The sequence below is a fragment of the Lepidochelys kempii genome, chromosome 9 (genome assembly GCF_965140285.1).
Source record: "Lepidochelys kempii isolate rLepKem1 chromosome 9, rLepKem1.hap1, whole genome shotgun sequence".
Lineage (NCBI taxonomy): Eukaryota > Metazoa > Chordata > Testudines > Cheloniidae > Lepidochelys > Lepidochelys kempii.
The window spans coordinates 44,816,943-44,838,205 of NC_136388.1; the positions used below are offsets into that span (position 1 = coordinate 44,816,943).

Consider the following 21,263-nt stretch of genomic DNA (forward strand, 5'->3'; position numbering starts at 1 on the left):
GAATGACAGTTTAGAAAAACTGTATTTGGGTAATAGGTGAAAGTCAGACAATGTCATCACAACTAATAAAAGAATTTATTGTAAACTTATGTATATTACACAATTTTACATTATAATACAGAATGTGAAGGATTTAAACACTCAACATTTCAAATATGGACAATGTTTGTAAGGAGATCTTTGACTGACATTAAGACTCTTTAAAAAAGTCACAGAGAATATAGGGGAATATTTAGAAATATTCCAATTTCTTCCACACTTAACTTGGTTTACCAATTTTTACAGCCTTCCCCTTGTTGTGACACAACTTTCTTCCCTTCAGTTCTTATGGAACAGATTATCTTCTCAAGAAGAAATGTCTATCCCACCACTCTTGAAAATTCAAAGATCTTTTTGCAAAAATGTCCTACATTTGGAGGACTAAACGAATGTTATTACTGGTAGCTGCTTTTGGTTTCAATGGATAATTTGTTCTTAGCAAATTTCACGTTGGATTATTCTCCTAGGGGTAACTATATTAACCTGGGTTTGCTCAGAAATGAATCAAGAGACTCAATCGTAGCTCCTTCAGACTACTATAGAATAGATGCCTTGGTTTAGGGGCCATTTTAGAACTCAAATGCTGAACACTTCGTTCTCTAGTGTTACAGAAAGATCATGTGGCTCAAGCAGTTGGGGGCAAGACTTTGAATGGCAGGTGCCCAAAGATGGGCTCCTAAATCCATAGGAGGTGCTGGGTGCTCGGCACTTTTGAAAACCAGGCAACCAATGAATAATTTAGTACTAAGGGATGGAAGTGCATGTGTCACTCCAGAACACCAGTGCACTGGCTGCCCAAAAGGCCAACTGCCACATAGGCTCTGTCGTCCCATCCCAGGCTGCATAAAATCTTCTTCCCTAACTTAGAAATTGTGTACAAGAGTATCTAAAAGGTGCCAGAGGCTTGACTTCCCTACAGCCTGCAAATAAAACAGCAAGGATGAGAGGCTGCCAGGCTGCAACAGCACTTTGGGAAACTAAGATAGGGCCTGACGTTCCTAAATTAAACTGATTCCTCTCTGCTCTCAGCACTGGCCCAGCCACTGTGCTCTAGCAAGAGTTCCCACAGCAAGAGTACTTCAGACTATTGTAGAGTAAGGGCCGGACTGTGCAGCTGTCCCTAAGGCAGCAAGCGCGCTCTCATGCAACGGATCTTGCTGGGTGCTCACCAGCACAAGTGAGAATTCCACAGTTGGGCTCCAGAGTGTTTAAAACATCCCCTCCAATGCCATCAAAGCGCTTCATCTCAGAGCCCAACTCCAATTCCCTCTCATCAGTCCCATTTTCAATGTTAAGGGCAAACGGAGCAGTACTGGACTCTAGTCCTGTTGATTTCAATGGGGCTATCTGCAGACGAAGGTTCTCTTCACAGTGGGCACCAATGGCCAATTCTGGCCTGAGGAGGACAGTGTCAAGGGTCTGTAGTTTAAAAACTAATTTAATTTTATTCTGGTTTGTAACTGCTCTTTGAAAGTCTGAAACCACCTTTTTTCAGCTGAACCACTCTCCCTCGATCATGCACATAGTTGTGTTTAACTGCAGAGCTCCTGGCATCAAGTTTATTAAGCTTTCTAGTGAAAAAAGCACTCAAGTATTAGTTTTAAAATACACCCTGTTCCCCAACTAAATAAGCTTATTTAGCACTTCTAAAATGCTTTACAATTTGAAATTGCTGCACAAATATTAATTAGGCCTCAGAACACCCCTATGAGATAGATATCCTTATTCCTAATTTTGAACATGGGGAAACTGAGGCACTGAGCAGTGACACAACTTCCTCCAGCCCAAGCAGCAAATCAGTGACCCAGGTGGGACCAGAACTCAGGAGTCCCCAGCTCCCAGGCCCTCATTCAATCTATTATGTGGTACTGCCTCAAAAAGACAAGGACTTTGAAAGCTTGGTAAAGTAATAGTCAAATTTTGGACCCTTCAACCTTGACAGTATGTTTACAATATTGCCAAATACATACTGGGAAGATTTTTATATTCCCAGTTAGACCTTCTTACGACAATTAGCATTCACAAGGCTGCAGGTGTGCCCATCAGATGTGGCATTCACAAGAAGGAGAACATGGTAATACCTAATGTACATGAGTGGTGGGACCGGAAGTAAAAGTTCTATCCACAGCCATGGTATCAGATGCTCCCATGTCCAAAGTACCCATGTTTTCCCCAATCCTACTGGGCATCTTTCTGCTATACAGAGTTTAAACCAAAGCTCTGTTGCTGTCAGTTCCTCACAATCTGTGCTGATCATCGACTAATGTTCTCCAAAGATTTAAACAAGTATTACAGAGCTAGTGGCTTGCTCTCCAGCTCACTAACTAGGATTCTTCCAGCACCAAAGGTCAATACTTGCTAGGAAAGCAAAGGATCTCGCCAATCAATGCCCAGAAATCTTGACACAGAGTTCTCTGTAAAATGAACCATGCATCCAAGTCACTTTACTTTTCCCCTCACATAGATCACATGCTCAGTTAGTCTCTTTAAATTTGACGTTAGTTATTCATCTTGGCCATGCCCCCAACCTACCATCACTGGGATGTCTGAGGTGCTCACTCAGTCCCTCCTAAAGGAAGGAAATATTTGTTACCGTACAGTTAGCTGTATGGTTGATCCTGCTATGTAACAGAAGCCACGTTCACGGTGTTCAACTATATCTTCACAAATCGCTCACCACAACATCAGCCTCCAAACAAACCAGCTTCCAAAGCTGCCTATTGCTTTGCATGTATTTGCAGTACCTCGGGAAAATGGTCTCCAATGGCCCCCCAGCTCAGAGCAAAACCTGTACTGGTCTGTGGATTGCCTCAAAGGCAGCTGAAGTGCCAAAGAATCATCTCCATCTTAAAAATGGATCACCTCAGCAAGCTATCCAGTCATCAGTTGGAGAAGGCTTATTTCGCTGCCAAGTCTTTTTCAGCTAGCAACTGAATGCAAACTGACGAAGTCTGCTCATCCACTTACTGACTAAACAACACTGCAATCTAACAACTTGATTTGGAACAGAGCATCATTTTGTTGCATTAAGGTGCATCTTTAATTGGAGGTAACGATCTAATAGCCCAACATTTTAAAATGTATATAATAGCGTCCCACAGAGACAGTGGAATTGTCATTAAATACTTCACTCTTCAATCCATTGTTACTACAGCATCTTCAGGTTATTTCACTGTTCTTCATTTAATATCCTCATATGTTTGTTTGTGAGGAAATCAAGAAAGGGAATATTGCAGATGGCTTGGTGAATATTCATCACCGTGATCTCTCTTGGAATCCTGCAGAGAACGAATCAAAGAAACTATTACAGTATGCAAAAAGCCAACTGACTCTGAAGTGCCAGGCCAATAAATTTACTAATGGGGGGAAAAAGCCAAAAAAGGATAATAGTGTTACAGCTTCAGAGAAAATGTATTAAAATGCCCTAGCACAAAATATATGCTAATCAGAAAATTTGGAGGAATACTCCTTGGGCATAAGCATACGAAAATTAAAGGGAAGTGCTGAAGTATCAGTTTTGTGGAACAGGCAGTATTTTAATTAAGCCATTTGCTTGCACATATTAAACACTAAGGGTTTTTTTTTTTTTTTTTTAATTTCAAGTTCTGCTAGAACACTATGAAGACAGGGCGAAGAACTCCCTAAATCAACTAAACAAAAGGAGAATAGTATTTGGATCAGGAGTTACTGTAAGAACTACTTGATTCCCGTGCTACTACATAGGCTACTGGGGTCTTGTCAGGCCACTGGCAGGTCATTTGTAGGGCAACTTGTTTTGATCAGGGTAGATCAAATATTCCACATCCATCCCAGAATCCTGAAGACAGCCGCCTCCCCCTTAATTTTCATCTGTAAGTCCTTGCATGGCCCCTCACTTGCTCAAGGGCGAAAAGTAGCACTTCGCTAATTCTCCCTCCCTGACTGACTGAGGATGAGTTTGCTGCTTCTACAGAAAACTCGAGCCCCTGCCAGCCCAGGAATCATAAGAATGGAATGCAAACAGTTGTAAAACTGAAGTTCTTCTGGTGAAAATACTGGGCCCACACTTACAGTCCAAGCTGATCACTTTAAAGTTAGTTTTCAGGCGACCAATAACTTTACACCCTCATGTGTTCTGGTCATCTTTAAAGGAAGACAGCCTTCAATGAAAGTGGGACCCCTTACACAAGCCAGCAACGGAGTGAAGATTTTTGTTCAGTAATTCTTGTAGTAACAATAAAATAAAATTATAAACAATTTAAGAAAGGTAACAGACATCCTGCAAAGACCAAAAGTGTGCATGCTATAAGACAAAGGAAAGTGTAGGTCCTCTACGTAGCGGGGAAGGAGAGCTAATAAGTGATGACATCAAGAAGGATGAGGTATTTCATGCCTATTTTACTTCAGTCTAAAAAGCTTAATGGTGACCTGTTACTCAACACAATTAATATTAATAGCATAGAAGAAGGAACACAAGTCAAAATAGGGAAAGAACAGGTTAAAGAATATTTAGATAAGTTAGATGTATTCAAGTTGGCAGGGCCTGAAGAAATTAATCCAGGGTACTGAAGGAACTAGCTGAAGCAATCTCGGAACAGTTAGCAATGATCTCCGAGACAGCTGGATTGCTGAAAAGGAACTTGAAGTTATAGTAGATCACAAATTGAATGAATCAACAGTGCGATGCAGTTGCACAAAAAGTGAATATCATTCTGGGGTATGTTAACAGGAATGTAATATGTAAGACATAGCAGGTAACTATCCCGCTATATTTGGCACTGATGAGGTCTCAGCTGGAGTATGTCCAATTCTGGGCACCACACTTCAGGAAAGATGGGGACTAATTGGAAAGAGTTTAGAGGAGAGCAACAAAAACGATAAAGGGTTTAGAAAATCTGACCTTTGAGAAAATTAAAAAACAAAAACTAAACTAGTCAGGTTTAGTCTTGCGAAAAGAAGACTGAGGCGGGACCTGATGACAGCCTTAAAATATGTTAAGGGCTGATATACAGAGGATAGTGATCAAATGTTCTCCATGTCCACTGAAGGTAGGACAAGATGTAATGGGCTTAATCTGCAGCAAGGAGATTTAAGTTAGCTATTAGAAACAACTTCCTAACTGTAAGGATAGTTAAGCTCTGGAAAAGGCTTCCAAGGGAGGTTGTGGAATCCTCATCATTGGAGAGCATTAAGAACACGTTGGACAAATACCTGTCAGGAATGGTCTAGGCTTAACTGGTCCTGCCTCAGCGAGGGGGCTGGACTTGACTGCCCAAGATCCCTTCCAGGTCTACATTTCTGTGATTCTATACACTGAGGGTTCATTGCTCACAATGAACTATGTGAAGTTTTAACCATTTCTTAAAGCAGGTAAAACTTTTGTGTAAATGGCATAAATGATAAAAAGGAGGTCAGTCACTGTACCTGTTGTGAGGAGCTGTCTGGTACCCAACAGCCAGTGCTTGCCTTAGGATATCATTCACAAGTTGTTCAGTGGCCTAAAACAAAGGCAGTGTTAGGGGACAACATGTGAAAAGACTAAGCAATGGATATTATTTTTATCTGACTTCAATTTCATAAATAAGCAGCAGCTCAGTCAAAAGTTTGGTTTTTATTTTTTTAAACTCCGGAATCAGTTAGCTTTTATACAATTGATCAGCCAATAGACTATAAACTGTACCAACAACCTGAAAAAGATTCTGTTGTCCTAAGACCAACAAAGCCCTGCTAAAAGTGATTTGTATGAGCCCTAAATATAATACCACTAGGACTTCCCAGTTTCAAGTTGTTAAAGGGCTTTGGTGATAAATAGTATATTCTTTGCTTTATCCGAAGTTGCAAATGACATATACTGGTATCATACTCTTGTATGAAGGAGAACCACCACTCATTTCAGGTATCCAGCAGCCTAACATCCAGATGGCCTAACATCACAGTCGAAAAAGGGACAGCAATACTTGGGGAAAAAATACTTAGCTCCTTTCGAACACTAATTAATCCTCAACATCTCTATAGGGTAGGTAGGTATCTTCTTTTTACAGATTGGGAAACTCAAAGTGACATGTTCAAGGTTACAGAGTGATTCAGTGTCAGAATAAATATCAGAGGATTAGAGTTTAGGTGTTTCTAGATCATAGTACTGTCTCCCTCCCAACAGACTACAGTTAGGAGGTTTTAAACACACGCACGCACACAGACTGAACACTTGATTCTGTGCAAGTCTTCTGAACTGATCATTACTCTATATTACTGGGTCTAATACAATTACAGACATGTAATCGCTGTCAGATAACAGCTTACCTTTAAAACCATATCTTCTATTACTGATGCATAAACGTTCTTGTGCAGCTCAACAGGCTGAAAAGAAATCCCTATCTATAAAATGAGAGAGAGAGAGAATTTTTAATCTGACAGATTACAACGTCAAATAAAATAACCAATAACAGATAACGCTTTGTGACGGATAAGATGACAGTGAACAATGTGTTTCGGGAATAACTAGTTACAATGAAAAAACAAACACTGTAAAGTTTTAGTACAATATAATTTCAGGGTTTAGATCTGAATATCCAGTGCAGGTGAAACCCGATCAGACAAATGGCTGTGGGGACATATCTAAAACGCAGAAAAAGTTAAATCAATTTTGATTTGGGGGCACTTGGGGAGCAAAAGCCCCCCAGCCCTTGTTAAATTTGTACCTATATTTAGCCTAGGTTTAGACTAGTTTCACGTTCTGTCCTCTCCTGGTTGTGAAGATTGAATCTGTATTAAATAGTTTTATTTCAGCCCCCAACGTCCTGCCTTTTGTGCTGGCCATGACTTGCACGTGGTCTGCATATGGAGTTCTGCTCAGATACTGGCAAGAAGGAAAAGTTTTACCCTCTTCCCCTCTGGCTGATGGGACTGGAAGGAGAAAAGCTCTCTCTTCTCCCCTGCTGCTACACAGAGGATCTCCCCTTTCTCCCCAATCCGCTACTATGAAGAAATACATCGCTTGCTCTTCATCAACTAAGCACCACAGGATCCATCTGGATAAAATACACTATTATAAATATAAGGTAATTACTAGCTCAGTAGCAGTTCATTAGCTTTGTGAATCATGTTTCAATACCTTCTGTGCCATGTCCCTCACAAACTCTGATGCAGGCAGGGAGGCCAAGTAGAATTTCATCTCCTCTTGTTTCTCTTCCTGTTCCTTCTTAATGTTTATTTTCAGTGGCTCAGTAAAGCTGAGGATATCCACTTCCTCATCATTCTCTGGTTCTTGTTTCAGAAACTGCTGCAGCTCCTCCAGTTTTTGGCAGAGTTCTTCGCCACTGGTGTAAGAAGATGGGCACTCTAAAAAAGAAGCATTCAGCCTTACTTAAGACATGATGGGAAAAGCATTTAAAAATGGATACATGCCCAAGGTCTAGTGAGAAATTCAGGTAATTAAAGGGCACATGTTGGTACTCCATGCTTAAGAACACAAGGCTGAAGAAAGAACAAATACTACCTGAGATTCTTCTCTTTAATGACAACAAGTGCAAGTTTACAGTACAAAGTGTTTTCACTCACCAGTTCCTGCTAATCATGCCACTTAAAGAGGCTGCACTTCAAACATTACCAGACTAATGTGGATTTACTAGAAGTCTTCCAGCAGTTCTTTTGTAGAAAAGTCTGGTAAACTAGAGGATACTCCCCTCACCACTTTGAGAAATAGAAATGCACACAGCTCTGAATACTAATCATGTTGCTAAATGTAATGATCTAATTAAAAAAAAACAACAGAGGGGCAGATTCTCAATTGGTGTAAATGTGCATAGCTTTATTTTCTCTGTATGAGAATCTAGCCACAGCCCTGCCAAAAGATGACAATTACCATTCCTCTGAACTATCCTGTCTCCTTCCTGCATGTATTATTCCCCCTAACAACCAGTCATTAGTAACTGAAAAGGTTGCATACATTTTTGACCTTTCCTTTTGTACTTATCAGATGCTTTCCAGCCCTACCCGACACTGCTCACAACTGCTGCTTTGATATTTGTCTGGAGAGATTGGAAGTCAGGCACTGTTCCACAGCTGCCTCTCTCTCTTTGGGAAAATCCATATCTTCATTCCATTCTTTAATCCCACTGCCCTTCTACCTCTTAAAAGCCTGACACTTCCAATAAACCCTCAAAAGCGTCACAAACTTGTCGTAACTGTAAAATGTACAAATTTTCTGAAAGCAATGAGACATCCAAACAGAACTCAATTCATAATTACACGTGGAACGGACAAAAAAAGCCCCATCATAGGATTGTGGTAAGAAAAAGAAAGGTTATTCACCTTTGTAACTGCTGTTCTTTGAAATGCGTTGCTCATATCCATTCAAATTAGGTGTGTGCGCGCCGTGTGCATGGCTGTCGGAGAATTTTTACCCTAGCAACACCCGGTGGGTAGGCTGTGGAGCTCCCTGGAGTGGCGCCTTCATGGTGCTTGATACATACCCCAGCCGACCCAGCGCCTCCTCAGTTCCTTCCTGCCGGCTACTCTGACAGAGGAGAAGGGGGGGCGGGTTTGGAATGGATATGAGCAACACATCTCGAAGAACAACAGTTACAAAGGTGAGTAACTGTTTTTTTTTCTTACAGTGCTTGCTCATATCGATTCCAATTAGGTGACTCCCAAACCTTACCTAGGCGGTGGGGTCGGAGTGAAGCAACATGGATTGTAGGACCCCTCTACCAAATGTCGCATCATCTCTGGCATGCTGGACAATGGCATAGTGCAAAGCGAAAGTGTGTACCGAGAACCAAGTCACGATTCTGCAGATCTCATGGATCAACACCTGGGCCAGGAATGCCGCTGCCAAAGCCTGGGCCCTTGTCGACTGAGCAGTGAGGGGCGGGGTCGGTACACTGGCCAGATCATAGCAAGCGTGGATGCAGGATGCGATCCACAAAGAGATCTGCTGAGAGGAGACCGGGAAGCCTTTCATCTGGTCCGCCACCGCAACGAAGAGCTGGGTCATCTTCCTGAAGGGCTTTGTATGCTCAATGTAGAAAGCAAGGGTCCTACGGACATCGAGGGAGTGCAGCCACTGTTCCTGGCGACTGGTGCACGGTTTTGGATAAAAAACCAGAAGAAAAATGTCCTGGCGGATAAGGAAAGCCGATACAACCTTGGGAAGATAGGCCAGGTGAGGCCAAAGCTGCACCTTATCTTTATGGAAGATCATGTAAGGTGGTTCCGAGGTAAGGGCTCTCAGCTTGGAAACACGCAGCCCCGACGTGATAGCGACCAGGAAAGCCGTTTTCCAGGAGAGGTAGAGAAGAGAGCAGGTGGCCAGCGGCTTGAATGGGGGCCCCATAAGTCTGGAGAGGAACAGGGTAAGGTCCCATGTGGGGACTGGCTGTCGAACTTGTGGGAAGAGACAGTTCAGGCCTTTGAGGAACCTGCCAACCATGGGATTGGCAAAGACAGAGTGGCCATTCGCACCTGGGTGAAAAGCCGAGATAGCCGCCAGGTGAACTCTGACCGAGGATGCTGCCAGGCCCTGCTGCTTTAGGTCCAGGAGATGCTCCAAAATGAGAGGCACGGATGCCTGGAGGGGGGATGCGATGTGCTGAGTGCACCAGCATGAAAACCTCTTCCACTTAGCTGTAGATGTGGCTTGAGTGGAGGGCTTTCTACTGCCCATCAATACCTGCTGCACAGATTCTGAACAGAGAAGTTCTGAAGGGTTCAGCCATGCAGCATCCATGCCGTGAGGTGGAGCGATCGCGAGTCGGGATGACAGAGGTGACCGTGATCCTCGATGAGGAGATCTGGAAGAAGAGGCAATGGGACTGGGGCATCCACAGACAGCTCCAACAGCATCGTGTACCAGTGCTGCCTGGGCCACGCCGGAGCCACCAGAATCACTTGCGCCCTGTCTCTGCGCACTTTGTGCAAGACCCTGTGCACAAGGGGGAATGGAGGAAAGGCGTAGAATAGACTACTTGTCCAGGGGAGCAGGAAGGTGTCTGTGAGAGGGAGGGAAGAAAATTGGAGAGAGTATCCCCTTTCCACTGTGCAAAGGACCCAATGGTCCGTGGTTATGAGGGACCAAGCAGTGGAAACGGGATAAAAGATTCAAGAAGGGTGGGGTAGGATCCTGAACGAGGTCCGGTACATCGTCCTCGGGTGTCCCTTCAAAAGGTTTGTTTAGAACCTGTTGAGGGTTTGGACGGGCCCTGGTCCTGCCCAGACTGGTGGTTGGAGGGTTTCCTCCTGCCATTATGCCCCCATCTCCTATAAAAATCCTGCCTCGGCTGAAGAGGGGGATAGGAGCATTGTGGAGGCTGCTGAAGTTTAAAGGGCTTCTGCTGGGTAGCTGGTGTGTGCATGCCCAGTGACCTCATTATAGCACTTGAGTCTTTAAGGCGTTGCAGCCTTGAATTGGTCTTGTCCAAAAACAGACCCCCTCCATCAAAGGGGAGGTCCTGCAATGTTTGCTGAAGCTCAGGTGGCAAGCCAGAAGCTTGCAGCCAAGAGATATGCCTCATTGCGATTCGTGAAGATAAGGTCCAAGCAGCAGAGTCCGCGGCGTCCAATGAGGCCTGCAATGAGGTCCGTGCCACTGTTTTGCTCTCTTCTGCCAAAGCCCCAAACTCCTCTCTGGACTCCGGAGTTACTAACTCCTTGAACTTCAGCATGGAGTTCCAAGAGTTAACATTGTATCAGCTCAGGAGCGCCTGCTGGTTAGTACTCCTGAGCTGAAGTCCCCCCGAGGAATAAACCTTGCACTCAAACAGATCAAGGTGCTTGGCCTCTTTTGACTTGGGTGCCAGGGCTTGCTGACCATGCCGCTCCTTTTCATTCACTGAGGCCACGACCAGTAGACAGGGCTGTGGATGCGTATAGAGATAGTCCCCCTTAGAGGGGACAAAGCATTTCCGCTCCACTCCCTTAGCAGTCAGGGAATGGATGCGAGCATTTGCCAGATTGTTCTGGCAGTGGTCTGGATGGTCCAAACAAGGGGTAGGACCACCCTAGATGGAGCCTCAGCGGACAAAATATTGACCACAGGGTCCTTCACCTCTATCACCGCCTCCGCTTGAAGGTTCACATTCTGCGCCATCCTGTACAAGAGGTCCTGGTGGGCATGGAGGTCTACTGGAGGGGGACCCGATACTGCAGTGCCCGCCACCACCTCATCGGGTGAGGAGCCGGCCACGGGAGGAAGAGGGTCATCTGGAGCCTCTTGCAGAGCCCTGTGCCAGCGATCTTGGTGCCAGTACCAGGAATTGGAGTTGGAGAAGGGCCTGAAGCCGGGAGGGAAGACACCACCGTCTCCATGGTAGCCTCTGGTACTCACGGCTCGGATGGGGCTGATCGAGAAGCCCCAGATGGATCACCTTGGGCTTGGTGGTATGCCCAAGGCGTCCAAAACGGCCATTGAGTAGACCCTTGAACGGGACCTTGCTCCTGCGCCTGCCAATATCCAGCCCCGAATCGAGGCGGCTGAGTTCCAAATGGTGGCAGTCTGACAAGTGCGACTCTGTCTCCAACCCTGACGAACGAGAGGTGAAACGTGATGGACACGGTGGTGCTGAGTGGGTCTGCGCCGAGTCCCATTGACGAGACGATGGAGAGCGGTGCTGCCACGCTGGGGAGTGATGCCGGGACCTGGATCAGTGCCGGGATCTGGATCTAGGCCGCGACGATGACTGGCGTTGAGAGCAGTGTTGGGTCTGGGATCTACTCCTTGACAGCGACTGGAGCGGTGTCGAGACTAGTGCCGGGAGTCGGAGTGGCACCGCAAGTACGGCCGGCGCCGTGATGGAGAGTGGTGCTGAGACTGTGAACGGTGTTGGGAGCGGGAATGGTTCTGAGAATGGGATCGGTGCCGTGGCTCGACCGATGGTGCCGGCGGGTGGGTAAGTGCTGGTTTGCCCTGGGACGGTGCCACATGAACCGGTGCCGGTGCCTTGGTCTACTGAGGGGATGCCGACACTGTCATGGCAATCAGATCCCCTGCAGCCGCGAAGGTATCTGGAGTAGACGGCAACTGGACCTCAACCACGTTGCGAGTCGGGGAGTCCAGTCACACCAGACTCAACAGTGCTGAAGCCGCTAGTTGTGCCCCATGGCGCTCTGCTATAGGATGTGACTCCGTGGGCGATTCCAGGGAGGCTGGAGCTTGCTGAGGTGGGTCAGCCTTTTCTGGTTTCCGGTGCCGCTTCTGGCCAGAAGAGCGTGAGCGGTGCTGGACCGATGATGTCGGCTGCGGTGCTGGGGAACGTTGGTGCCACAGGTCTCTATCAGAGTCCAACTGTGGTGCCATTCCTACCGCTGCTGCCGGGGAGCTACGCACCAAGGCACTCGGTGCCAGATCTTGGCGTGCCGCTAGAGACTGAGGGCTAAGAGCCGCCTCCATGAGGAGCTGTCTTAGAACGGAAGTCCCGCTCCTTCTTAGTCCGGGGATGAAACCCTTTACAGATCCTGCACTTCTCAGCTTGATGAGATTCCCCCAGACACTTCAGGCAAGAGTCATGGGGGTCGCCTGTTGGCATGGGCTTAGAGCAGGAACCACAGGGCTTAAAGCCTGGAGCCTTGGGCATGAGTCCAAGAGAAGAACAGGAAAGAGGGAAAACCCTCCAACCCCACTAACACTAACAACTATAACTGTTAACACGATAACTACCACTATAAGTATTAACTATTAAACTATGAGGAATACGTTAGGGAGAGTGGAGAGCAGCAAAGCCGAGCTCCACAGTTCCAACGACCGTCACGGGCGGTAAGAAGGAACTGAGGAGGCACTGGGTCGGCTGGGGTATATATCAAGCGCCATGAAGGCGCCACTCCAGGGGGCTCCACAGCCTACCCACCGGGTGTTGCTAGGGTAAAAATTCTCCGACAGCCGTGCATGCGGCGTGCACACACCTAATTGGAATCGACAGGAGCAAGCACTTGAAGAACCACCCCATTTTCCAGCTCAAGCACAACATGTTTATTTCCACAAGCACAAATTTTACAAAACATCAAGTTGTGGATGCCAAAGCTGGCTGAACTGTGACTTGCTTCAGAGTGAGAAATAGAAAAGTACAATCATGCTCTTTTATTAGCTCCATGAACGTTACTGATGATTAAGGATATGTTTTAGTCACAAGTATTTTTAGTAAAAGACATGAACAGGTCACGAGCAGTAAACAAAAACTAACTAAACTTGGGCCGGGGGGGGAGGGGGCGGCGGCGCAGTCGCTCTTGGGGGGAAGGGGCAAACTCCCTACCCAGCTCCATGTGGCCCAGCAGCTCCTAGTGGGAGGGAAGGCCAGGTGGGCACCGGGTACTGCCCTGCCACGAGCTCCGGCTCTGCAGCTCCCATTGGCCAGGAACTGCAGCCAATGGGAACTGCGGGGGCAGTGCCTCTGGGCGGGGCAGGGCAGAGAACCCCCTGGCCCCTCCACCTAGGAGCTGCAGGGACATGCTGGCCGCTTCCAGGGAACCCCGCTTTCCCCCCCCCCCCGAGGTAGACGCCACCCCACACCCCAATCCCCTGCCCCAGCCCTGAGCCCCCTCCCACACCCAAACTGTCCCAGCAGCAGCTGGTGTGGCTGGGCCGCGGGGCTGCCTGATCTTCTCAGGGGCCGTGACCTCTGTGACAGACACGCAGCCTTACTGATGAGCGAAGACAGGAGTCACAGTACAAATATTTACGTGACTAAGATAGGCAGTAGTGGCTAAATTCTGTGACGGCCATGGAGCTACTCTGTAGTAAATGATGAATACTGTACGCTGACGTGGTTATTGGGATGTTTACTGTATGAATATGTTGGTTTAGCTGAACAGCAGGCTGTAAGGAAAAACAAGCAGGATGGGCAGAAGAATTGCTCAAGATAACAACCCCCTCCCGCTAACGCTTGAGGATTGTTTGTTATAGGACAATGGCAGAGCCAGTCTTTGAGGTAGGCATAGTCAAATTATTTTTTGTCAAGATCCAAATTTCTTGGTCAAGGTATTGTCGAGGTCCAGACTCTACAGAAACATTTTTCATACCACAATAATAATGAAAGTAAGAGTAAGTAAATAAAAAATTTTTGCGGTCTGTTCAAAAGCAACGGTTGGTCCAGATTTGGCCCGTGGTTCGCCAATTGACTACCCCTTCTCTGAGGAGTCTGTCTTGACCTCCTGCTGAGCCTACCAAACTGGTTTTGACAAGCACGACCAAAACCTGGGAGCTGACAAGCGCAAAGGAACTCTGGCTGGATTAAAAGGGACTCACTCTCAAGAGAAGAGGCAGCTGCTAGGGAGTTGTTCCGGGGGACTAGACTGACATGCAGGCCCTGTGGGGGTGTCTGAAGAAGTTAGGCCTGCCCAAGCTACTATTGGGGATGGTAAGCCGTGAGGTAAGATAGATACATGTGGACTCTGAACACCCTCTCTCTAATGCTTTGTCCTACCGTTAAAATAATTCGCTGGTTTTGAGAAGGCTGTCCTGGTCACTGTATACCACTGGTCACAGACTCCCAAAGGGAAGAACCATGGTGTCTGATCCCAGTTGGACCTGCCAGGCAAGCACAGCTGATACACAGAGTACTGTACCCCAGGGCTGAGAGTGGGATAACTGCAGAATTCCATGCTAGAGAGGTAAAGGCCTGAGGCCTGACACCAGAGGGGCTGCGCTCAGAGTTCAGGAAAAGGACAGATGTGCAGTTACCCCTGTGCCCATGACAGCTGATACTTTATCTTCACAAGTGGTATTTGTGGTGTAAAATCAAAGCTGTTAAGTCCCACTAGGGAGCCATCCCGTGGTTATGGACGGCCTGGTGGCAGAGAGGTGGAAGGCTCATTTTTGTGTAGGTGTAAGCAGTGCCTCTCCCCCAGGCCTCCCATGAGTTAGGCCAGTTTCATGTTCTCACCCTGGGTTTATTTTCCAGCAGCAGAACAGCCTCCCATGCTCTGAACAAATTTCCTTTCAAAGACACACAGTCTAATTAGGCAAATTAAACCCTCCATGGAGTTTCTTTAAACCAAGAGAGCTGGCTCTATATGCATGCTTGCAGTCTGCTGGGGAAGAAGACTATAAAGATTTATTAACACTCAATTTCATTATTTGTTTTGCCACCATTGGTTGCATCCTTGCTCTTAATGTTAAATAACTGACTACTGTTTCACTGATTTTTGGACTGCTTCTTCTTCCCTGGCCCACTTTAACTGTCTCTCACTCACTCCATGTTGGGAAAGCATGCTCCATTCGGGAAGGCAAAACCAGTAAGGTCTAATGTCCTCAGACTACTGTCCCAGAATCATGCTGGCCAACAGGAAGTGATCGGAAAGCAAAGATCAATCTGACGACCCTTCAGTCTCTACTCCCTTTATTTCACAAGCACATCACTTCTGTAACATGCCTAATCATGCAGGAGGCCAGGGGTCTCAGCTGCACTTAGCCAGGCATACCCGATCCAGCACAATACACTGCCAGGGGCGCAACCCAGGATCAGTCTTTTCACAGATCAATAAAATCGTTGAGAGATCAGACCGGGGAGGAATCCAGCTTTAGGAGAGGGATTATTTGAAAGTGATACAAAGGAGCAGCACAGGAAAGATTGGTATGAAATTCAGAAAGGGGAAATTTTGTAGGGAGAAGATTGTAGGGAGAAAGGGGAAAGTTGTAGGGAGAAGATTCCTGACAGTGAAATGTGTTCAGCTGTGCAATACTATCCACAAGGCAGCGATGGAAACCCCAGCATTCGCCCACTCTTTGTCTTAGACCGTAAACTCCTCAGGGAAGGGGCTGTCTTTCACCTTGTGCTGGTACAGTGTCTAGTCCAATAGAATCCTGACATTGGTTGGGGCCTCTCTATGCTACTGTAATGTCAACAACTAGGCTGCACAGAGCATTGAAAACAAACAGTAAGGAACAATTTGGTTTGGTAGGAGGAAGGGGCAGATGTACTATTAGGCCTTTCTGATCTCTAATTTCTGCAATTCCAACAGAGTGAAAATAGCTTCAGGAATATACTGGAGAATAAAGTGGGAGAGAGATGTGGGGTGTTTACCAGGCAATGTCTTTTGGGGGTAAAGGGCACTGGAGCTGGCCTCCCTCAAATGCTCACCTGGCTCGCTGTCGATTTGAGTCAGCACATCTTCTATTGAATCTTCCTCGTTCCTTAGGGCTTCAGGGTCAGGCGGAGTGTAGCCGTGGCATCGACACCAATGCACCACATGCTTGGTTTTCAGGGGGCTGATGCTGTGAAATCTGGGATGCTTCTCTATGATTTCTTGTAGGATTTTTCTCACTGTCATTGCTCGTTGCCACTGTGGGAAATCAAAGTGAGTGCTTTGTTTAGCCGAGGTGTTTTACATTCGAGTTCTAGGAGACCAGAACATGGCAAAGTGCAGTAATTTAGGGTCCTAAGAATATGGAGACTGTGACTACACTAGGTACTTCCTCAGAAAGCAGCATGACCTGAAAGAATGAGCATGGATTGGTGGTCCTGATCCTGAGTCATTCTGTAGCCTTGGACAGGTAATTTGAACTCTGTTTCTGTTCCCACCATCTGTGTCAAACTGAAAGATCCCTACCTCACAGCGGATAAGTTAGGAACATAGTCAACATAATCAATCACACTTCTGGCTGAACTTCAGCCTTCTATTGTTATAAGCAACACCTATGATCACAATAACTGAAAGCCATTAGAGGGAAATAAGTATCTCTATTGTTTTGCAGCCTGTTTAATTCTGTGCACCAGAACCGTGCTGCATCTAGTCAGCCGCACTGTTTCCTACACAGGTCCTTCACATAGCAACAAAGGGAGAAAAATTATGTAAACAATAGGAAAATGCAACTGCAACACCATAAAAATAGCTCCAAAACAATTATGCAAAATATTTCTCCATAATGAATTAAGAATCTAGTTCAATAATGGCTCTGCCTGAGAACAGAACTCACTCAGTCCTTCTACAAAGAGCGAACATGATACAGAGCAATTATAGTAGAAAGGCACAGGCAGGGATAGAGAATATAGTGACAGGTTTCAGAGTAGCAGCCGTGTTAGTCTGTATCCGCAAAAAGAACAGGAGTACTTGTGGCACCTCAGAGACTAACAAATTTATTAGAGCATAAGCTTTCGTGGGCTACAGCCCACTTCATCGGATGCATAGAATGGAACATATCGTAAGAAGATCTATATATACATACAGATAAGTTGGAAGTTGCCATACAAACTGTGAGAGGCTAATTAGTTAAGATGAGCTATTATCAGCAGGAGAATAATATTAATTATATAGCTCATCTTAACTAATTAGCGTCTCACAGTTTGTATGGCAACTTCCAACTTATCTGTATGTATATATAGATCTTCTTACTATGTGTTCCATTCTATGCATCCGATGAAGTGGGCTGTAGCCCACAAAAGCTTATGCTCTAATAAATTTGTTAGTCTCCAAGGTGCCACAAGTACTCCTGTTCTTTTTGAGAATATAGTGAAAATATATTTGGAGAAATTAGAGACAATATTATGCCACGCAATGATGGCATATGGAGACAATGTTTAAGAAGGAGGCTACGCAAACACTGCATTATATTGTACAGTCCAGCAATTTAAAAATATTCCAAAAAGATTTTAAGTTGAAGCAACTGAAAATTGACCTTTAAGGTTATTTACATTTAATTAATTCTGTAACAGTAAATTGGGGTACTACATGGAAAGAAGCCTGTGCAAATTATTGTGAAACATGCCTCCATTTCCAATATATCAGAGAGTGTTTTTTGTCATAGCTAAGAACTTTGGAATAGCTCCAGATTTCCCTATGCAGAAGCTTCCCCAGTGCTTATCAAACATGTGAAGAGCGGATTACCTCAGCTGCCCTTCGTTTTCCAATATTCCAGCTGTAATACTGTTCCACCGAACTGGCACGGAAAGAACTGACATCTTCACCTAAAGAGAGCACAGCCAAAAAACTGGAGTTAAATTTTAATAACTCTGAAATCTAATCTACTTTGCTGCTGGCAATTTCTGAAAACCCCAAATAGGTTTTCGTTGGATACATTGTGCTTGGTGGGGAGAATGGGCTCTCTGTGTGCAGTCCCCACAGCACAAAGAATTCTATTCTCTTATAAAGAGTGGGCGCATTCCCTGCACACAGCACGTACGTTCTTAGTTGTACCATCACTCTCTCTCTTTGTCAAGTTAGGCTGACACATGTGAGACCAACCATATTTTAAACTCCCAAAAGACAAAACGCGACTGAAGAAGTTCAGTGGTGCTTTGCTATTGTCAGAAGTAATTTCCTTCTGAAAACACTTATTTGGCTAACAATTAGAAATATAAACACAAAATAGAAAATGCAACAATAAAGCAAAGGACATCTCAAGAAGTTTTTACTGGCACAAATTTAGGAGGAGGGTATTAACTCCCTATCAGCAGACCCATGAGTGTTATATAGGACTCCTAAAATAAGAAGCAATGAAAGCTTTACTGCACAACCCACTACCACCATTTTGCTCATGTTACTGATTTTATTCAGTCTGTCCTTTCCAGTCTCCAGCAGCTTCTCCTCACTGAAGTACATTCATTACTAGGGAAACCTCATTAGTAGTATGTTTCCCAATCACGAGTGGTGTTTGGGTGTGCAATTAAAAAGGACCTTTTCCTGATCAATGACAAATGAAACGGACTGATGGTTGCCTAAAAGTTGCCATCATTGGTTAGATACGTACCAATATTCTAGTGTGAACTACCCTGTCTCTCTCATACAGGCAAGACAACAAATATTAGGGCTTGTCTATACTTACGGCTAGATCGGCAGTGCTGCGACTGATGCAGCGCTGTCGATTTAGCGGGGAAGGTGAAGACCCACTAAGTTGATGACAGAGCGCTCTCCCGTTGACTCTGTACGCCAACTCCCCGAGAAGCGTTAGGGAAGTCAGCGGGAGAGCATCTCCCATTGACACAACACGGTGTAGACACCACAGTAAGTTGACCTAAGTTAAGTTGACTTCAGTTACAGTAATTTACGTCACTGAAGTAGCATAACTTAGGTCAACTTACAGCTGTAGTGTAGACTAGCTCTCAGTAACTGCCAAAAACAGGCCATGTTTTGTTGGCAGGATTTGACTGATTTAGATTCCTAAGTATTTTGCAAGCAACAAAACCCAAAAGTAAGCGTTCTGAGGCAGTGGTCTCACTTCATTCCATTATGTGTCATTTTCCCAGCTGCAAAGTGCCATGCACACCTTTGGTGCTATAAGAACGACGAACTGATTGTTTTCATACAGATCTTACTTTTCTCAGCAATTAATGGAACTTTCTTCACTATTGCTGTTAAAAGTTGCTGGACATTCTCCAAATGTTCTATGCTGCAAAGAGAAAGACCACAGTGAAGAGTAATTACTTTTTAGAAGAGATAAATCAGATATACAGGATTCTAACATCACTATCAATTTAAAAAAAATCCTGAAAAAATGCGTTAACATCAACACTGGTTTGAATAAATATTTCCATGCCAGTCCCTGATTTTACAGTGGTATGCACATAGACGGCTCCTTAGTCCTATATGCAGCCCCACTGAAATTAACGAATGGGTTCTCGATGTGGGCATAAAGTTCCACCCACCAGGATCAGGACTCAAAGCAGTCGTTGTCTCTTTTTGGTTTGCATCCTGCTGGGATGTAATCTCAGGAACAGGCCTTGCAGTAATGCCTAAGCAATGTCTACTAACAGTACAGTCGCTGTATGACACCACTGCGTCAAACAGGTCTGACAGCAAGACGCTATTTCTGTAAGTTCTCACAGTAGGAACGTGCTCACAGTATTGCAAGATTTATACTTCACCAAACTCTTTGATGCTGCTGGTCCTCATATCCCTTTCCTACGCTGCTTTATTACAGTGAAAGACAAGGGAACATCGGGCACATAATAGCACATCTGATAAACACTAGGACATGACAACTGATTGGTAGCAGAACATGTAGAAGTTTAGGTACAAACTTAACCAGTAACCATATTTTTAAAAAATATGACCTTTCCCTAGGATTTCCTTGAAGTTATTTAAGACCAACTGGTGAAATTTAAAGAGCATATTGGCTTCTGATTGATTGACATATTATCATTCCCATGGAAGTCTCCACCAGAGTAGAGAGTACTATGACATTTTAAAAAATGGTAACAGGAAAATGTAAGTTATTGGCAGGATTGTGAGCAGAGGGAAGATCTCCTACATTCAGGGATTTCTACAGAAAGTTATTTTGCCGGTCAAGCTCTGGGTGAAGAGCTTCCAAAAAGCACTTGTGATGGCATCACAAAGAAGTCCCCAGATTCAGATATCAGAAGTGCAGATGCTTTTAAGACACAAGGAATCAGATATCACATCCCCAGGCCTACTCCCAAGTTAGAATGTGGAAAGATCTCTTGACAATTACAGCAATATGTGAATAATAACATTCACAACCAGACAAACATAGAGAGAGGCAACACACATGAACAGGGTTTACTAAAGAAAAAGAAATTGAGGGAGGATCAAATTATCACTTCCCCAATTATTTTCAGTTGTATTCCAAGGATCATAGCCCAGCATTGATCAGAACACGCAATTGCAGTGGAATTATGAGTGAATAGATTATATTCATAGCAAATCCCAAAAATGATTAAGCACCATTAAACAGCTTAATTTTTAGCTGTTCCGAGTACAAGACCATTCATAAAAATAAGTATTTTAATACTATATCCTGCACAAATGGATGTAACTGAGGTCTGAAAATGAATGTCAACCAACAGACTACCTATAGTACGCTACAGAATGTATCGGTGGCTGTCCGATTTTAATCACTTGACTCCTCAGCCAGTGTTCTGATACTGTTGTGTACTGTCTTATAACCTGCCCAAAGACTAAGCCATATAGCTCTTTAGACAGGAAAGAACAATTACTTGATAACGTAATTTCCAAGTTCTGAGCTCTCTTCTGTTTTTACTGCTGCTTGACCATCTTGGGAGACCAGAGAGTTGCAGTTCTGTCCCGCTGAATCAGGCTCCATCTTAACTTCAGAGAAAAACAGAACAAATTTTTAAAATGACAGCGTCATTGATAGTCAGCTGGGAAAAGCCTGATAAAACTCAGAGTGCAGTAAAACTAGAGCTATGCATTTGATCAGACCGGCTCTATTTGGGAGCAGGAGGGAGGTGGGGAAGAATGATTAAAACCACCTGGAATACCCACATCCACATTCCAAAGACCGGTACTGAACAGGGAATATTGTCCACCTGCATGTGTGGATGATCTCTCCCCACACATCT

At 45.0% G+C, this 21,263-nt stretch overlaps 1 protein-coding gene across 6 annotated transcripts in view; it reads right to left on the reverse strand.

Moving 5' to 3' along the window:
- Positions 1-404: 404 nt before the first annotated feature.
- The window catches only part of YEATS2 (YEATS domain containing 2), a 75,637-nt gene continuing 54,778 nt past the window's right edge, over positions 405-21,263 (reverse strand). For all 6 annotated transcript variants that reach the window (XM_073360070.2, XM_073360067.2, XM_073360069.2 and 3 more), the window contains 8 exons: positions 20,898-21,009; positions 19,257-19,330; positions 17,830-17,909; positions 16,086-16,287; positions 7,130-7,356; positions 6,319-6,393; positions 5,443-5,516; positions 405-3,317 (listed from right to left, as the gene is read on the reverse strand). In XM_073360070.2, the coding sequence (XP_073216171.1) occupies positions 3,209-3,317; positions 5,443-5,516; positions 6,319-6,393; positions 7,130-7,356; positions 16,086-16,287; positions 17,830-17,909; positions 19,257-19,330; positions 20,898-21,009 (953 nt within the window). In that variant the 3' untranslated portion in view covers positions 405-3,208. The remainder of the gene's footprint in view (positions 3,318-5,442; positions 5,517-6,318; positions 6,394-7,129; positions 7,357-16,085; positions 16,288-17,829; positions 17,910-19,256; positions 19,331-20,897; positions 21,010-21,263) is intronic.